Here is a 16,076-nt window from a genome sequence, read left to right as displayed (position 1 = left end):
CAAAATAAAAAGAAAGACATTCATTTTCAGTGGAGAATGTGTTTTGTTTTGTTTTGTTTTGTTAAATTATAATGTGTGCCAGATCAAAATATGTGGCAGTTACACCACCAGTTGATGGTTTTAAGCATTGGTTTCGATTTTTTTTTTCTTTTTATCACCAGGAAATGCATCAATGGATAACATCCTCATTTGATGGTCTAGTTGATGAATCAACCACAAAGACCACATCAAACTCCAGAGGTAAGATGGGTAAGACATGGACCAACCAGGGTGCAGCAGGCCGGAAGAGACCCCGCAAAGAGGAAGAAAAGCTATCCCAGAGCTGGTCTCAGTGGAAGAAGCACCTTGAAGGGCAGACTTGGGCTGACCGGCATTGTCCCCACACTCTGGTAAGATACTGTATACGCCGAATATTTTGCGAGGTTTTTAATTTTGCGAGTCGGGTGCTATTGGCGAAATTAAAGACACCCCAAAATAACGACTCTGATCCTGGTATGAATGTGACGCACGCGTTTACATTTCTCCGTTCAATCAAGTACTCCACGATCGCGAATTTAACCACTCGCGAAATAGTCGGGAAGTCCCGATTCGCGAAAATTGCTAAATACATGTGGCATATACAGTACTTGATGACTGGGAAGTGCAATTTCATGAATTCAACATTGGAAAATCAATCAAACTGACCTAGTGACATAGTGTTATGAGCAAGCAACAATAACAATGTAGGGGTGTTCATATCCACATTTGTTTCATGTAATTGTGTGTGGGCTGTGGCGGATCGGGGGGGGGGGGGGCACCTGGCGCACACCCCTCCCCCTTTTATTTTTTGTTAAAACAAAAGAAATAAAAGGAAATAATGTGGGGCGCGTGCACCCCCCCCCCCCCCCGCTTTTATTTTGTAAAAGCCCCCCCCCCCCCCCTCTTTACGGAATTCCTGGATCCGCCCCTGGTGTATGTGTGTTTGCAAGAGATGGTCAGAAAAAAAGGAAACAGATGATAACCTACAAATGTACATGTTTGTATTACAGATATGTTAATTTGTCCATAGGTATATAAACTGAATCACAGAGAAGTTTTTAATACCCCTCTCATTTTCACTTTCTAATGTGATTAAAATCAGAAGTTGTTCTGAAAGTCCATCTTTGCCTTGAAATCTAAATTGGAAAATGGAGGAAGGGATAAAGATAACCTATAAAAGATTTAAATAAGAAAATAATGTGCTTAAGTATGAATATCAGTTTCAGTAAATACTGTGCTAGATCAACATGATCAGTTTCATGAAAGGTACATAATTGTGTCACATACAATTGTAAATTTCCATAGCGCAGCTGCTCACAGAAAAGCACCGTATGTACTCTGTACTCTATGTTGGTAAAAGTCCCCAAATCTACATACTCAAAAAGTGCAGTTTTAATCTAAGAAAGCCAAAGCAGTTAGCAAAATTTGTAGCTCATATTTTGCTTGCATGTACACATTGTCATATGTGCTGAAATTGTATGCCCCGATAGGCCAATCTTTTTTTCCAATGACTATTGTAAAAAAACATTGTCAATAGCAAATCAGATTGTATGTGTCTTTTGCAGGCAGACCTTGCTGTACACAAGAAGAAAATTCAAGAAGTTGAAGATTGGCTGTGCTTCCACATGAAACAGAATAGACAGCCTGTATCTGTAAGTCACCTTATAATGCAACATTACTGCAATTCTATCTTGCTTTCTTTTTGTGTTTGTGTGTGTCAGTATGTGTGTACACGTCTGTAGTGTGTGTGGGCCTCATAGATGAGATACAAGAGAGGTAGGAGGAAGTTAGACTTGGCTGATTATACAAAAAGAATTCAAGAATTTAGCAAATAGTAAACATAATGCCAGTCATGTGTTTGCACATTGATTTCATGTTACATGCACTCAGTTCAGAGGTTGCCCAGCACATGTGAGTTTAAAGGGACTGTACAGTAATGGTTGAGGTGGGGAGTCATGTTTTGAACATTCCTAAGTGAGATAATGAAAAGCCTCTTATGAAATATGAAAGAGCATGTAATTTTAAGAAGGATTCAACCTTTATTTGATGAAAAGTGGTTTTCAAATGGCTGAGATATCCCAAAAAGTGCTAATAATAAAAGGCGACATGCCACAACTTTATTAGGATCTCTTTGTTTCACCTTGTTTTTGGATATCTCAGCCATTTCAAAACCGATTTTCATCGAATAAACTTTTGATACCCCTTAGAACTGCATGCTCTTTGACATCTCATAGAGTGGTTTCTGAATATCTCGCAAAACGTTAAAAGCTAAATCCTCACCTTGACCAGAACTGTACACACCCTTTAAAGCGTGGGTATAACTCTATTTCTAATATCAGTATACATTTTCTAAACTTCATAAAATGTGTTGTATGGTTGACCTGTGTGATGTATTATGTAGTACCCAGGCAAGTTTATTGCATTGAGATGATGCATGCCATGATGAAGGGTATTAACAATCAAAAAATAATATGCAAAATGCTCTATTGATTATGGCATGGTGCACCATGTGCATTTGATATTGATGTTAATCACAGAAGTTCACTGTGAAAGTCACCATGTGCATTTGATATTGATGTTAATCACAGAAGTTCACTGTGAAAGTCACCATGTGCATTTGATATTGATGTTAATCACAGAAGTTCACTGTGAAAGTCACCATTCCATTTACCATTTCCTGTGAATCACTTCACTAAAACACAGGAGAATGCAGAGTCAAATTAGCAGTTTACTTGACAGAAATGTGACTTATATCATTTTGTAGAAGGAGGTGCACTCCAATGTTGTCACAAGATTTATTGTAATGTTGGGAACTGACAGGTTGCATTAGATACTGGCCCTGCTATTTCCCATTTAGTGTCTAGTTTGCAACACTTGCTGTGTGTTTGAAGCTGGTGATTAAGATTACTTGATCATGGGCCAGTATCAAATCTCGGCAGATTGGAAACTCAATGATCTTCTATTGTATGGATATTTATGTAATGTGAGAGTTGTTTGGTATTTTTGTCTATTTACAAAGCGTTCCCAGGCCCCACTGCTGCTTCTTACTGGCCAAGCAGGTGTAGGCAAGACTGCTACAATTCGAGTTCTAGCTGACAAACTAGGACTGGAGTTGCAGGAATGGTCCAACCCTGTATCCTCAGCCTTTCAAACAGACACACCATTTGACTACAAAGCAGGTGAGTGCTAGCCATTACACCTAGAAAATTAGTGTTGGAAGTGCAACATTTGTATGGCCTTATAGCTGTGATACACTTCGGCAGGAAAAGGCATCAAAAATGTGATTTAATTCCCATAATATACTTGGGAATGATAGCATGACGTGTGAAGTCCATTTTCAATAGCTCACACTATGTTTATAGCTTTGTAATTATTGATCTTCATCAACTATGAAGAGTCACTACTTCAGAATGAATGATAAACATACTTGCGGGGGTAAATACACTGAATGCCCAGTCGTTAAAATGATAATTAATGATATCAAGCATGTCTGCTGAATCTAGATGCTGTTAGATACATATAAATACAGGGTTCAACATTAGTTACGTTCAGACGACAAGCCTTAACCTCGAGGTTAGGAAACCTAGAGGTTAAGCTTGTAGTTAGGGACCGTGTAGACGCCCTTGTAGTTAGCTAACCTCGAGGTTAGCTCGATGTTAAGAGCCACAAAATATCTTATGGTTAGCGCTCTAACCACGAGCCGCGGGGGGTCCCCACTCGTAGTTAAGCACTGTGTGGACACAAAAATCAACGCACTCAAAGGGGGAGGAGTTTAACCTCGAGGTTAAGCTTCATCGTGTGGATGCACGTCGTAGTTAGGGGGCAAGAGCCTAACCTCGAGGTCAGGGCTTGTCATCTGAACGTAACTACTAACATTTTTCTCCAGTGGCTCATTTGGGCCTCCAATATCAAATTTGAAATGTTTTATGCCTAAAATAGAAATGTAGTGGTGCTAAATCAAAGGAAACATAGCAATGTATTTTCAATCTTAGTTGCTCTATCAGGCCACCAAAAGGTATGCTCTTTGAAAGTTTGGTGGTCTAACATCAATTTTTAGTTGACCTGAGCCACCGGGCTGCTGTTAATCTTAAACCCTTGATATATAAATGCTCTGTATATATAAATATTCAAAATACAATTGTAGTCAAGCTGCACTTCACACACACATTCCAGTCATGTACAATATCAAGATTTTCCCCCATGTGACATACATGCTAAGATTTCAAGTTGTGAATTACCTTGTTATTCTCTTTTAGTGTGTGATTAGAATGATGGTAACATGCTCTCTAATCTTTATTATACATTTCCAAAGAATCATATGTCAGGACTGATTCACAAGTGACTCAGTTTCAAGACTTTCTGAAGCGAGCCAACAGATACCCAGCCCTTCAGTTAGAGGAGGGGGAACTAAGGACCAAGAAAGTTGTCCTTGTTGAGGTGAGTTGATTGGTAATTTCATCCTGTGTTACAAGAAATATGCATCACATTTTTGTACAGTCCATTTTGAAGATTTCTCTGATTGCATGGTTCCTGTGTTTAATGTCATGAGATGTATGCCAAAGTCAGCTAGCAAAACTTCTTTGTTGCATTTCAATTCATCAGAGATGCGATAACATAGTTGAACACTATAAATGTTCAACAGTGGAACAATTAACTAACACATTTCTTGATGGAAAATGTGCAAAACTGCAACTGATTGACAAATTGCCCTACATCGACGTAAATATGCACTGAATCGATCAGTGTTTTAGTGGTAGCCACGATAAAAAAATCATGTGCGTACATACTCCTATGTACATACTATTATTTACGTCGATGTAGGGTAATTTCTTAATCAGTTGCAATAAAAACATCGCAACAGAAGAATTTCATGAATTTGAAAAATGTGCAAAATGTTAATAGAAATCAATGAAAGCTCATAACCCACCCCCACCCCAAGTGGATGTTTTTAAAGGAAACTTCACATAAATGGCAACAGGGCATCTTGACATACTGGTTAGATATAGTTTGCAGGTACAAACCCATGTTGGTCGAAAGGAGTCTGCACCAAGACTACTACGTGCACCACCCTAGCACTGTCCCATCCATACGCCCTGTGTTGTAGCTTCTCCCAACAAGGGAGAGGCTGCAGTGCTAGGGTGGTGCATGTAGTAGTCTTGGTGCAGACTCCTTTACGACCAAAAGGGTTTGTGCCTGCAAACTAGGTTGAATATGGGGCAGACCTAATGAAAGATTGTCGACATTTGAGTGAGATGACAATGACCAGTTTATCTCAAGGCTTGAGTTTTAATGCAGAATGACAGAAGTGGATGAAATATGTAAAATGTCAGAGATGTATGCATGATCTACTTCTGACAAAGAAGTAAATTTTGAGATAAAAGTAATTGCAAATTTCTTGTCTTGTTCCTGTATCTCCTCCTATTTCAAAACCAATACATTTTAAAAGAAGTGAAATAACTTTATTTGCAGTCACTCATGATTTGGTAAGCTTTGTCTATTTTCTTGCAACACAGGATATTCCGAATGCCTTCTATCGTGATCCGTCCAGCCTCCATGCAGTATTGACAAGGTTTAGCTACACCGGACGCTGCCCTCTGGTGTTCATTGTCAGCGACAGCCATGGCGGAAAGTCAAATGCACTTTCACTGTTTCCAGCAGATGTACAATCAAATCTGAGGGTGCATAATGTCAGGTGAAAGGAATAGTAATCTGACTGTTTGCCATTTATTCACCATGAGGAATTAATGTCTAAGATAGGGTACACAATCAAATTTATAGTGTGGCACATAGATGAATCAATTGTGGTTTATCACATAACAAGTTTATATCTAGTAGAGGGCAATTTAAATGTAATGCAAAGTTAAGCACCACAATTTTATTCTGTCATGCTTTATAAATGTTATTCTTCAGTTCTTGAGTGAAACTCTGCAGTATTTAATAATTTTTGTGTATCATTTGAAATGATTCATTTTCCTCCCATGGCTGATTTCCATCCAGTTTTGATATGCATGAATGACATTTTTAAAGAATTCATTTTGCTTATATATGATATGCAGTTTGTATTCTTTTGAAAAATTGTCAGGATCAACTTTTGCCATTCCTTTATCTTTGTGTCTAACAGTTTCAATCCTATTGCACCAACAATGATGACAAAAACTCTGACAAAGATAGCTTCAGCAGAAGCCAGCAGGGTAAGTATTTTCTTCTGCCTAATACAACTGAGATTGACAACCCTTTTCCTTCAGCCCACAGTATTCCAGTTGTAATTCTGTATTTTTTAGTGCTATTTTTTTTTCTTCAACACAAAAAGTAGGTCAGAAGTGCTGAAATTGTGGTTTACTTATGGTGATTTTGATTCTGATATCAGCTTGCTTGCCCCATTTAATGTGCACACTACAGATGATGAATGAAACAATCGAGACAGCTCATCCAGGCCATGATGCATATTGTCCATTGTGCATAAACTGTTTACATCTTCATTTTTTGTTTGTTTGTTTGTTTGTTTGTTTGTTTGTTGTTTTGAGAACCTGATGACAGATTTTCTTCAAACTTGGAAGGTAACATCCCTAGGGGGATACAATCTCAATAATCAAAATGGGCACAATGCCCCTCCTGAATTTAGGAATGTTTTAAAATTTCTCTTCTCTAAAACCAGGAAGTGATAGGGTTGATTTAGTGCTATGAGTAAGTAAATTGGTGACTATCTCACTCAAAGCCATATTGGGGTACCAATTTAGGGGGCCAGTTTTCACATTTTCATCTTATTGAAAATGCGTGCTAAAATTTCACCAATCTTTTCAGGTATTAGCGCTAGGGTGATAGAATGTACATTTGTACAAATGTGACAGTGCACCACAAAACAAACAAAAAGTCGCACCCTTTGATTTTAAGTGAGGACTCAAAAAAGGTGAAATGGTTCAATCAAGTCAACCTTGAGTTTTTCATGTGTTCTGAAAGAGCTATCCTTCTTCTACATTATTCCTCAGTTTGGTATCCTAACATGAATGGGAAAATGTGTTTTTAGCAGTTTTCTATAACCCTTTTTGGGGGAAGAGTAGAATGATCAGGTATGACTTAGAGGCCGCTTTTCATGTCCTGAAATCCTTTGCACACTCTTCGCTTTCAAGTCTAATAACTTTTGAAAGGATGACGGTACTGCTTTGAAAGTTACCATTAATCATGGGCAGAATGTGTTAATAGAACATGCTTAATTTCAGTTTAATCTGATAATCCCTTCATTGTTGTTGCTCCGGTGGTTTACATCCTGTGTTTTGTCCCTTTCATGGCACAGCTATTTTTATTATTATTATTATTATTAGTCAATAAAGTAATTACCTTACCTCTTACATCCACATTGCCAATATAAACCAAGCTGTGTTAAGTCTTGTAATGATGTCACTAAAACCATGTTGTTGTTTTGTTTTATTTGTTTGTTTGTTTGTTTTTTTGTCAGGATGAGACATAGTATTGTAAAGCAGGCAGTATTCTAAAGATAAACCAATGTAACCTTCTATCTCCTGATTATGAAAGAATCACTCTGAATTTGAACTGTGGTAAGTACAGATAAGATAATATTAAAGAGAATGATTATTTCAGAGCCCCACCCTTACCATATACAGTAAATCATTAGAGATGTTAATGATATCTCTTTAGTTGATTATATCTCCTGTACATTTCACATTTCGCTTCCTGGCAGGCCAGACACAAGTTTTGTGTTCCTGCCAAGTCAACCATTGAAGCTCTGGCTGTGGCTAGCTCTGGTGACATCCGGGCAGCAATCAATGCCCTACAGTTTGCCAGTCTCAAAGGTGAGACACACACCAACAATATACTGTGCATTATACCAATAGTATAATGCACATTACACAGGGTATTTGTAAGAATTATCCATCTGAGAGTAACTTCAGACCATCAGAAACATGGAAGATGAAGCTAGGTGTTTTGGACTTTTTAAGAATTACAGAGGGTGCCTTATTCTACCAATGCTCAACCAAGTAATGTGCATTGATTTTCTATAAAATGGTGACATGATTTAGATTCCATGGCAGCTATTTTTGCAGATTCCCAGGCCTTCATCATTTCCAAGGTAACCAAACCGCACATGCAAACAATTATGATGCATTTATAACACACAAACAAATGAATTTTCACCAAACTTGGCAGATAGCATCCCTAGGGGGTTAGGATCTCAATTTGTTAAAATGGGCACCATGCTCCACCCAGATGGCCCCAATCCCCCCAAACTAAGGAATCTTAACTAAGGAATCAGGGGGGCCCCAGGGGGCCCCAACCCCCCCCCCCCCTCCCCCCAACCCCCCAATTAAGGACTCTTAAAAATCTTCTTCTCTAGAACCAGAAGAGTAATAGAGCTAAAATTGATACTATGAGAGGGGGGGGGGGGGATCCAAATTTGGGCCCTAATTGTGCATTTCCATTTTCTACTTGAGAATGCTTGGTCAAATTTTGGTAGGGCTGTGTGTAATTTACATTTGTAGATTAGTGACTACATGAAAGGTGATCTTGCGATACTCAGGTGAGCGCAAGACCCCTGGGTCTCTTGTTATAATACACCATTGTCAGCTTTCTTATGAGTGCTGTCCTGTGACAAATATAGTTGCCACTGAAACAAAAGTAGCATACACATTGTCACACTGCCCTTTTTGAGGACCTCCCAAAAACAAACACAATTTCTAATGATATTCAGAGCACGAGAAGCCCTTGCTATCAATGAGTTGATGCATGAAGTATAGTACCCTGCTTATCGAGAGTTCTACAAAGATGAACACAAGTACATGTAGTCACATACAAAACTGAATTTTTAACTCCGTTGTAACTGGAATTTCATTAGAACTGTGTTCGTTATAACGGGAGTGCATTGTAAATCTTAGCTCGCACACTGCAAGTAATAGATATCAGGAAAAGTTAATGTCCCAGTTCATTTGAAAAAAACAAACAATCATTATCATCATTTCAGTCTTTCAAAGTTATCAAAGGAACACATGCTGATCTGGCATTGTCCCTGTGTGAGGCATTGTGAACTGTGGTCACTTATACAGATAATGTTACAGTTGAAAATGAGGAGATTCTTCACCCAAAAAGGTAATAAGTTATAAAAATAGGAATATAACCAAAGAACAGCAATATAACTAAAGAACAGCAAGTAAAACTGATTTTCTGCTTTATGTCTTTCTCCTCAGCCAGGATATGAATGTCAGACAAATGCTGTAGGTATAACCTTCAAGCTTTGTGTTCCACTGTCTATAGAGTTGAAGATGGTGTTTGTTTACATTATCTTTTTCTACTAAAGTCAAAATATGTAATGTGGCTGACATAGAGAATAAGGCAGGTTTCATTTCTAAGGGACAGATGTAGAAATTCTGGATTAAAGTCATCTAAAAAAAATGTAGTCGAGGAGACAACTGATTCGTGATGCATGCATTGATAGTCAATGAACTCAGTTGGCAAAATGATTGATATGGTTCATAATTTGACTATTAGTCTCTAATATTCTAGCACTAGTAAGAAATGTTGTGTTTCAATAGGGATTGAAAGCTCTGAGAGGGGATTGACAGAGACACCATGCAGCAATTCAGCCCTGTCATCCTCATCATCACATGGCAGTCAGTGGCAGGAGAGAAGGATGCGACTAAAGGGGACAGAAAAAGAGGAGAAAGGACCAGTTGCAATTGGTGGAAAGGATACATCGCTGTTTCTCTTCAGAGCTCTTGGAAAGATATTCTATTGTAAAAGTAAGTATGGCACATTGTCATGGAGTGTGGTATTTTGCTAACTGTAGAGTGACTAACACCACCTGACACTTTCTTGATAAGGGTTAGTCAGGAATTTAGATCTACTCAGCTCATGTTAGCAGTCATGTTTTTGAACTGTGTGTTGGAAAGGACGTTTATTATTCTTTCTTTTTTTTTTTACTGTTCAGTCCTCGTAATCAGCAGTAGTGCTGCATCTACACTTCAGGGTACCAACTTCTGTCATAATAGTAGATTAAACAAGAACTTACCATTTGAAGTTTGATCTTTATTTTATGAATATTTAGGAGGAAGTTATTGCAGGAGATCCCGCTCGTGCGTGCGCAGTCAATATTCAAAGCTGCAAATGTGGCTACTCTCAGTAGATCAAATAGAACAACTTGCACTACTGTTTGAAGTTTTGGGTGGGTGAGGAGGGCATGTAATAACTTCCTCCTAAATATTCATAAAATAAATATCAAACTTCAAACGGTAAGTTCTCATTTAATCATCTATTTTATTTCATATTTCTCCGATCGATATATAGGAAATTTTGAAGCCAAGTAGCCACATTTGGTACAACCACAAGTACTGTACATTGTATGTGATGTGAACACAACATGCAGATTGCATTATTGTTCTTGTCTAATGACTCACCAATTTTCTATGGTCATTGTACTTTCATCCTGAATGGGCAATGATTTCATGCATAACCATTCTTCTCATAGTCTGTGACATAATGTTCCACAGGATATCGTCCTTGTCGCACATACATGCATACACGCAGGTATATTGTAGATCAGTATTCTAAACATCTGGTTTTCATTTCCAGTCCTTCGGTTCAAGATAATCTGGTTACTTTATTCCCAGTTCTATTTACATGGCTTTGGGGATAGTTCCTAAAGCTGTGATTTGTCTTGTAGGACTGTCTGAGCAAAATTCTTTGTACTTTCAAGGGGTTTCTTGTAGAACCTTCTGAAGGTTTTTTCTGAAGTCTACCCAGCACGAGCTAGGACCTGGTCGACTGGGAGGTCTGCTTTGACGGCCACTGAGGTTGCCGCTGCCCGTGTCGAATGTGCCTTGTAGATGGCTGTATCCACACCTGCTCTTTGCAATCTGGTCTTTATCCACCGTGACAAGGTTTGCGTTGTTACTCTTTTGTGTTGTCTATTGTAGCTCACAAAGAAAGAATTTTCATTTCTGCGGATTATTTTGGTGCACTGAACTTAGTGCTTTGTATATTTCACAATACATAATCGCCTGTCTAGAGGGTATGCTTCTAATCTAAACTCATGATTTGAGTTACCTGGTCTGCTTTGCTTCAAGAGTTCATCTAACTGGAAGGTCACATGACTCTCCTTCTTGGAGGTCGATTGATGCAAGATAGCACTGCAGGGGAATCAGAATGTTTAGCAGTGTAAATATTGTCCATTTTGAAGTGTTGTACATTTAAGCTTTTATTGAGCTGTGATAGGTCCAAGATCATGCGAGTACCCCCATCTTTCTTTGGTCTGGTGAATATGTTTGAGAGGAATTCTCCCTCTTCGAAAGAGCAAGGTTCAATGACGTGTTTTGCTTGCAGGGCCAGTATCTCCTTTGTGATCTGGTTCATTTCTTCTGGACTCTTTTTGTATTCATAGAGGGGCTTATTTCTTGTGGGGGCCCCTTTTGAAAGATCAAACTCAGTCTCATAGCCTTGCACTGCTGATAGCAGAAATTGATCTGATGTTAAGTTACACCATCTGTGGTAGAAATGACACAATCGACCTCCAACAGGCATATTTGATATGCAATCTTGATCAACCATACATGATGTAGATCTAAATGTGGAAGCATAACTCGCAGTATTTTCAAAACATCCATAAAAATTGCATGTGCTACCTACCTCTTTGGGTAATGGTGTAGCTACTTTCTCCTTGCTGCCTGTGGCCGCTGGGAGGGTAGAGGCTGTTTCAGCATGCTCATGGTTTGAGTGTGAGGTGGAGCTCCTGCTCGGTATGGTCTGCCAGTCTGTGTTCGCTGGCCTAAAAAAGGCCTATTGTAGTTCCCACTTGAGGGTCGGTTACTTGCAAAGGTTCCTTATTTGCCGGTGGCACTGTTCCATCCTTGTCTGTGGTACTGAGATTCAGACACTTGGGTCCTGTATGGATTGTAATGGGGCTGTGGCTTACGTTGTCCACGCACTACACCAGCTGCAGCTCTTTGCTGTTCAGTAAGATCTTTTACTCTCTTAGTCAAGTTGTCACCAAAATGGTACTGACTAACCGGAGGTGCTGGTTTGCAGAGATGTGAGTACTTTGCATTCAAGTCCGGCTTGATTTGTTCTTTGCATAAGCAGTTGACCTAAAAATTTGCATTGCAAAGCAATGCCAGTGCGTTCTGTTGAGTTTCTGTTAGGCTGTCAGGAGACAGGGTATGAATGAATGCTGTGAGTCCTCTTTGTCAATGGTTTCTGGATACGCTGTAGCTTTAGGTCACGGCTTCTTGTGTGTGGAGATAGATTTTCCCAAATTGATGCGTTTACCTTAGGGCAGCACAGAGGAGTACAGTTACTTGGGGGAGGATATTTGCCCCCAGCTTCCTCCAGCATATTCTCCTTGAGCTGGTGAGACATGAGGTACTGAGCTGATTTTGCCAAATCCTTGTGAATAGCATCACCAACCCTGGTGAGGAATGCGAATTTTTGCGCAAACGGAGGGATTTCATCTTCAAGTTCATTATCCAGCTCCTCTTGTGCTGAATCAGTCTCATCCATCATAGGGCATTTACCCATGTTCTCAGAATCGAAAGGTTCAAAATCATCCTCACGATCGTCAAGGTAATTCACAGTCTCCGCGGCTGTAGCTGTGCACGCTGATGCCGATGGTAGCGTTGCCTCAGCAGTGGGGCGAGGCGCGGTTGTACTTGACTTCGGCAAAAAATCCACCATTCTTTCCATCAGGGACTGTAATTTGTCCAATGTGCCTCGTAGTTCCGTGAATTCCTCCTTTTCCTAGGTTTTTTCACTTTTTTCTTAGTCCCCAAGATCTTGGACTCATTCGCGGTGGGTTTTCCCACATCACTTTTCCATTTCGTGTTGGAGGGTTTCCCTGCCGATGATGAGCGCTTTAGCTCGAGCTTCGTAGCTGTAGATGTTTCCGTGGCGGTTTCGCCTGGGGAAGTTCTGGCTCTCGCAGTGCCCAGCGTTTCGCTGGTTTTCTGCAGCTTTGGAGTACATGTAGCAGTGTTACCTGCTGGCGTTGCCATCTTGTACGTAGATATCTACTGTAGATCACGATGGGAAAACTTCGATTTCCGAAGAAAGACGCCACAATATTTCAAGATTCTTCGAATGCAAGACAAAGGAGAATTTTTCTCCCTACAGAAAGTTTTCCCTGGGCCGGTTACCTGAAAAAACACAACAAAGTTGGTATTGGACTGCCGAGGGAAAGTTGCTTTCCCAATGGGTATCAAACGTGCGCGTCGAATTGACTTTGCATGCGCGAGTGGGATCTCCTGTAATAACGATCGGAGAAATATGAAATAAAATACATGTGTACATAGCATAGTTGCCTGAAAGGATAACTTGATGTCTTAGAAATGCCCCTCTTAGGAACATGCATGAAAGAAAACAACAAACAAACTAACAAACAAAAACATTGAAATGATCTGCTGTAAACAGGCTGTTGATCTGAGTTGTCAACATATTGTTGTGACCATACATCATCACTCCCTTTCAATACATTTGCAAGTATGATAACCCTCAATTTTGATAGTAGTATATGAAGTTGCTGTCATAATTTTGGAACCCATCAAATTAGGCTCAAAATTCTTAGTTGACACTTGTTTTGGTGTTGTAACAAAAGATGCATGTAATCAAAGTTGGTCAGTGATTACAGTATTTCTTTCTTTCTTTTTTTTTTTTGAGCTCAGTGTATCTTACATTGGCAGTTAGCATACATATACAAATGTATGTTCATATATTTACTAGTGTGAATATAATAACATTCTAATGACCTACCGGTATGTTGGTGAAATATTAACAGACGTGAAAATCACTGTGTTAAGTTAAGGGTGCAGGTTGGCAAGGTCAAGTATCAAAGGTGTGATGGAGAATTTGACAAAGATTTTCCAGCTTCAGTGAGAAGATTCAGTGCAGTCACAGGAAAAGATTGATGTGAAAAAAGACAGATCAAGGCAAAGCTGTTGCTCTGTCAAGTATACACTGCATTTTGTTACCATAATCAAAAAAGCTATCTTATTACACCGTGGTAAATGTACTGCATTACGAGATGATGGTTCCACCATGCCACTTCTTGTCAAACAGGAGAGCCAAAGACAGCCAAGGATCCATTGCTTCCCCCTCATCTAAGTCATCATGACAGAGACAGACTCATTGTCAACCCAGAGGTCAGTCTTGACTTTCCTAAAAGTAACCAAATATCATTGGAATCTCTGCATTCTTATAAATGTACGTGAAGATTTCCACTACTAGTCTCCTGTGTCACCCTTTCAAGTATGTCTGAAGTTTGTAAGATGCAGCAATATTCCAATTTAAAATCAAATGAATGCAAATGTTCAAAGTTGATTATTTCAGGTAGAACAAATGCATTCCAAAATAACACGTTCTTATAGTACCCTACAAAAAAAAAGTGTCATATCAAAGGTTTTAAGTTGGGATGAAAGCTGTTGAAATAGCTTGCAGTAAATGTGGAAATTTGTGTAAGTCTAGTGTTAAATGCTGGACCATTTCCAGTGAACTTCACTGGTTGATTATTATTTTTTTTTTTTTTTGACGAGAATGTTCCCATACATATTTGAATATTAAAATATTGAATATTTATGTGTGTTATCTTTGCATTAGCCGAGTTAAGTGTAATATACACAGAAATCACCTAACCTGAAAATATTCCATGTTTACAATAATATGGCTGCAAAAATGCTCATCACGAATACATGACTTGCTTTTAGGTACAAAAATGAGCAGGGAAAAATTCTTTATAACATGGTTATCATGGATTGATTATGGATCCACTTAGATTGATTTTCATTTTTAAGTGTAAAATTGTGTAGTTTACATGCAATTTCACAGTATGTTCAAGTTGACTTGAATGATTAAAGTAAAATCAGACAAACACGATGATAATGGTGTCATCAAAATTGACTTGAAAGGAGAAAGTTAAAGAATCTTTTACTTCTGTTCACCAAATATTGGTTTTATTGTGGGTAAATGATATTAGTGTTATTGATTGCTTATCAAACTTTTCTTACATTCAGAAGACTGGGATCATGTCTATGATTCTACATCATAGAGATTCATTCAAAGATTATAATGTAAGTACAGCTGACAAAATATATCTTGAATTTTATTACTAGGAGCTGTTTGAAAGGACTCACATGTCCAATGAAAACTTCATCCTGTACCTACATCAGAACTACCTAGACTTCTACACAGACCTTGACAGTGTGGTTGAGGGGAGTAGACATCTCAGTGATACAGATTTCCTGACATGTGAATGGACAGTAAGTGTCATACATGTGGTTGTAGCCTTACGCAAGAGGGCAAGCTCTTTTGGCGTGTATAGAGTGTATAGGGCACATTTGCTGACTTACGTTTTTTATGCCTCTGCCATGAAGTGTCGCCGGAGGCATTATGTTTTTGGGTTGTCCGTCCGTCCTTCTGTCCGTAATCAATTTTGTGGACAGCGTATCTAAAAAACTGTTAGAGGTATCTTAATGAAACTTGGCATGTATATTTATGAGTGGGCGAAGTTGTGCCTATCAACTTTTGGGCGCACATGGTCAAGGTCAAAGGTCAAAAGGTCAAGGTCAAATGCTCAAAATTCCACTATTTCCCCTATATCTATGCAATGCCTGGAGGTATTTTCTTGAAACTTGGTGTATACATGAACTACCAAATAAAGATTCCCCAGAGAGAGAGCTTTGGGTCATAAGGTCAATGGTCAAAGGTCAAGTGAAAATGTTAAAATTTCATTTTTTTCTCCATATCTCACAAATATTTCAAGGTATCTTCATGGAACTTAGTATCATATGCATGTATTGACTGGCAGTGATCATTTAGGGAATTTAGGGGTCATGGGTCAAAGGTCATGGGTTAAAGGTCAAGGTCAACTCATCAAAATGTCATTATTTCTCTCTTATCTATGCAATGCCTGCAGGATTTTTTGTTGAAACTTAGTGTATGCATGTATTACTCAATACAGATTCTCTTGGAAGTTTCTTACCCAAAGGTCAAAAGGCCAAAGGTCAAGTGAAAGTGCTAAATTTCACTTCTCCTTCAAACTTATAAAAGGGTCAAAAGTTGGGTACAAA

The 16,076-nt window shown here is 38.9% G+C and overlaps 1 protein-coding gene and 1 pseudogene across 1 annotated transcript in view; one reads left to right on the top strand and one right to left on the bottom strand.

The window, feature by feature from the left end:
• Positions 1-16,076, top strand: part of LOC140237353 (cell cycle checkpoint protein RAD17-like) — a 33,099-nt gene that overhangs the window by 2,692 nt on the left and 14,331 nt on the right. Inside the window, exons 2-11 of the mRNA XM_072317288.1 lie at positions 162-389; positions 1,584-1,670; positions 3,038-3,197; positions 4,331-4,455; positions 5,532-5,710; positions 6,140-6,209; positions 7,715-7,826; positions 9,561-9,767; positions 14,071-14,153; positions 15,120-15,266. Coding sequence (XP_072173389.1) covers positions 165-389; positions 1,584-1,670; positions 3,038-3,197; positions 4,331-4,455; positions 5,532-5,710; positions 6,140-6,209; positions 7,715-7,826; positions 9,561-9,767; positions 14,071-14,153; positions 15,120-15,266 — 1,395 coding nt within the window. The 5' untranslated portion in view covers positions 162-164. The remainder of the gene's footprint in view (positions 1-161; positions 390-1,583; positions 1,671-3,037; positions 3,198-4,330; positions 4,456-5,531; positions 5,711-6,139; positions 6,210-7,714; positions 7,827-9,560; positions 9,768-14,070; positions 14,154-15,119; positions 15,267-16,076) is intronic.
• Positions 11,670-13,019, bottom strand: LOC140237352 (uncharacterized; annotated as a pseudogene).

The sequence above is a fragment of the Diadema setosum genome, chromosome 13 (genome assembly GCF_964275005.1).
Source record: "Diadema setosum chromosome 13, eeDiaSeto1, whole genome shotgun sequence".
In the NCBI taxonomy this organism is placed as follows: domain Eukaryota; kingdom Metazoa; phylum Echinodermata; class Echinoidea; order Diadematoida; family Diadematidae; genus Diadema; species Diadema setosum.
The sequence above is the reverse complement of the archived record's forward strand: the minus strand, read 5'-3'. Positions and strand labels throughout refer to the sequence as shown.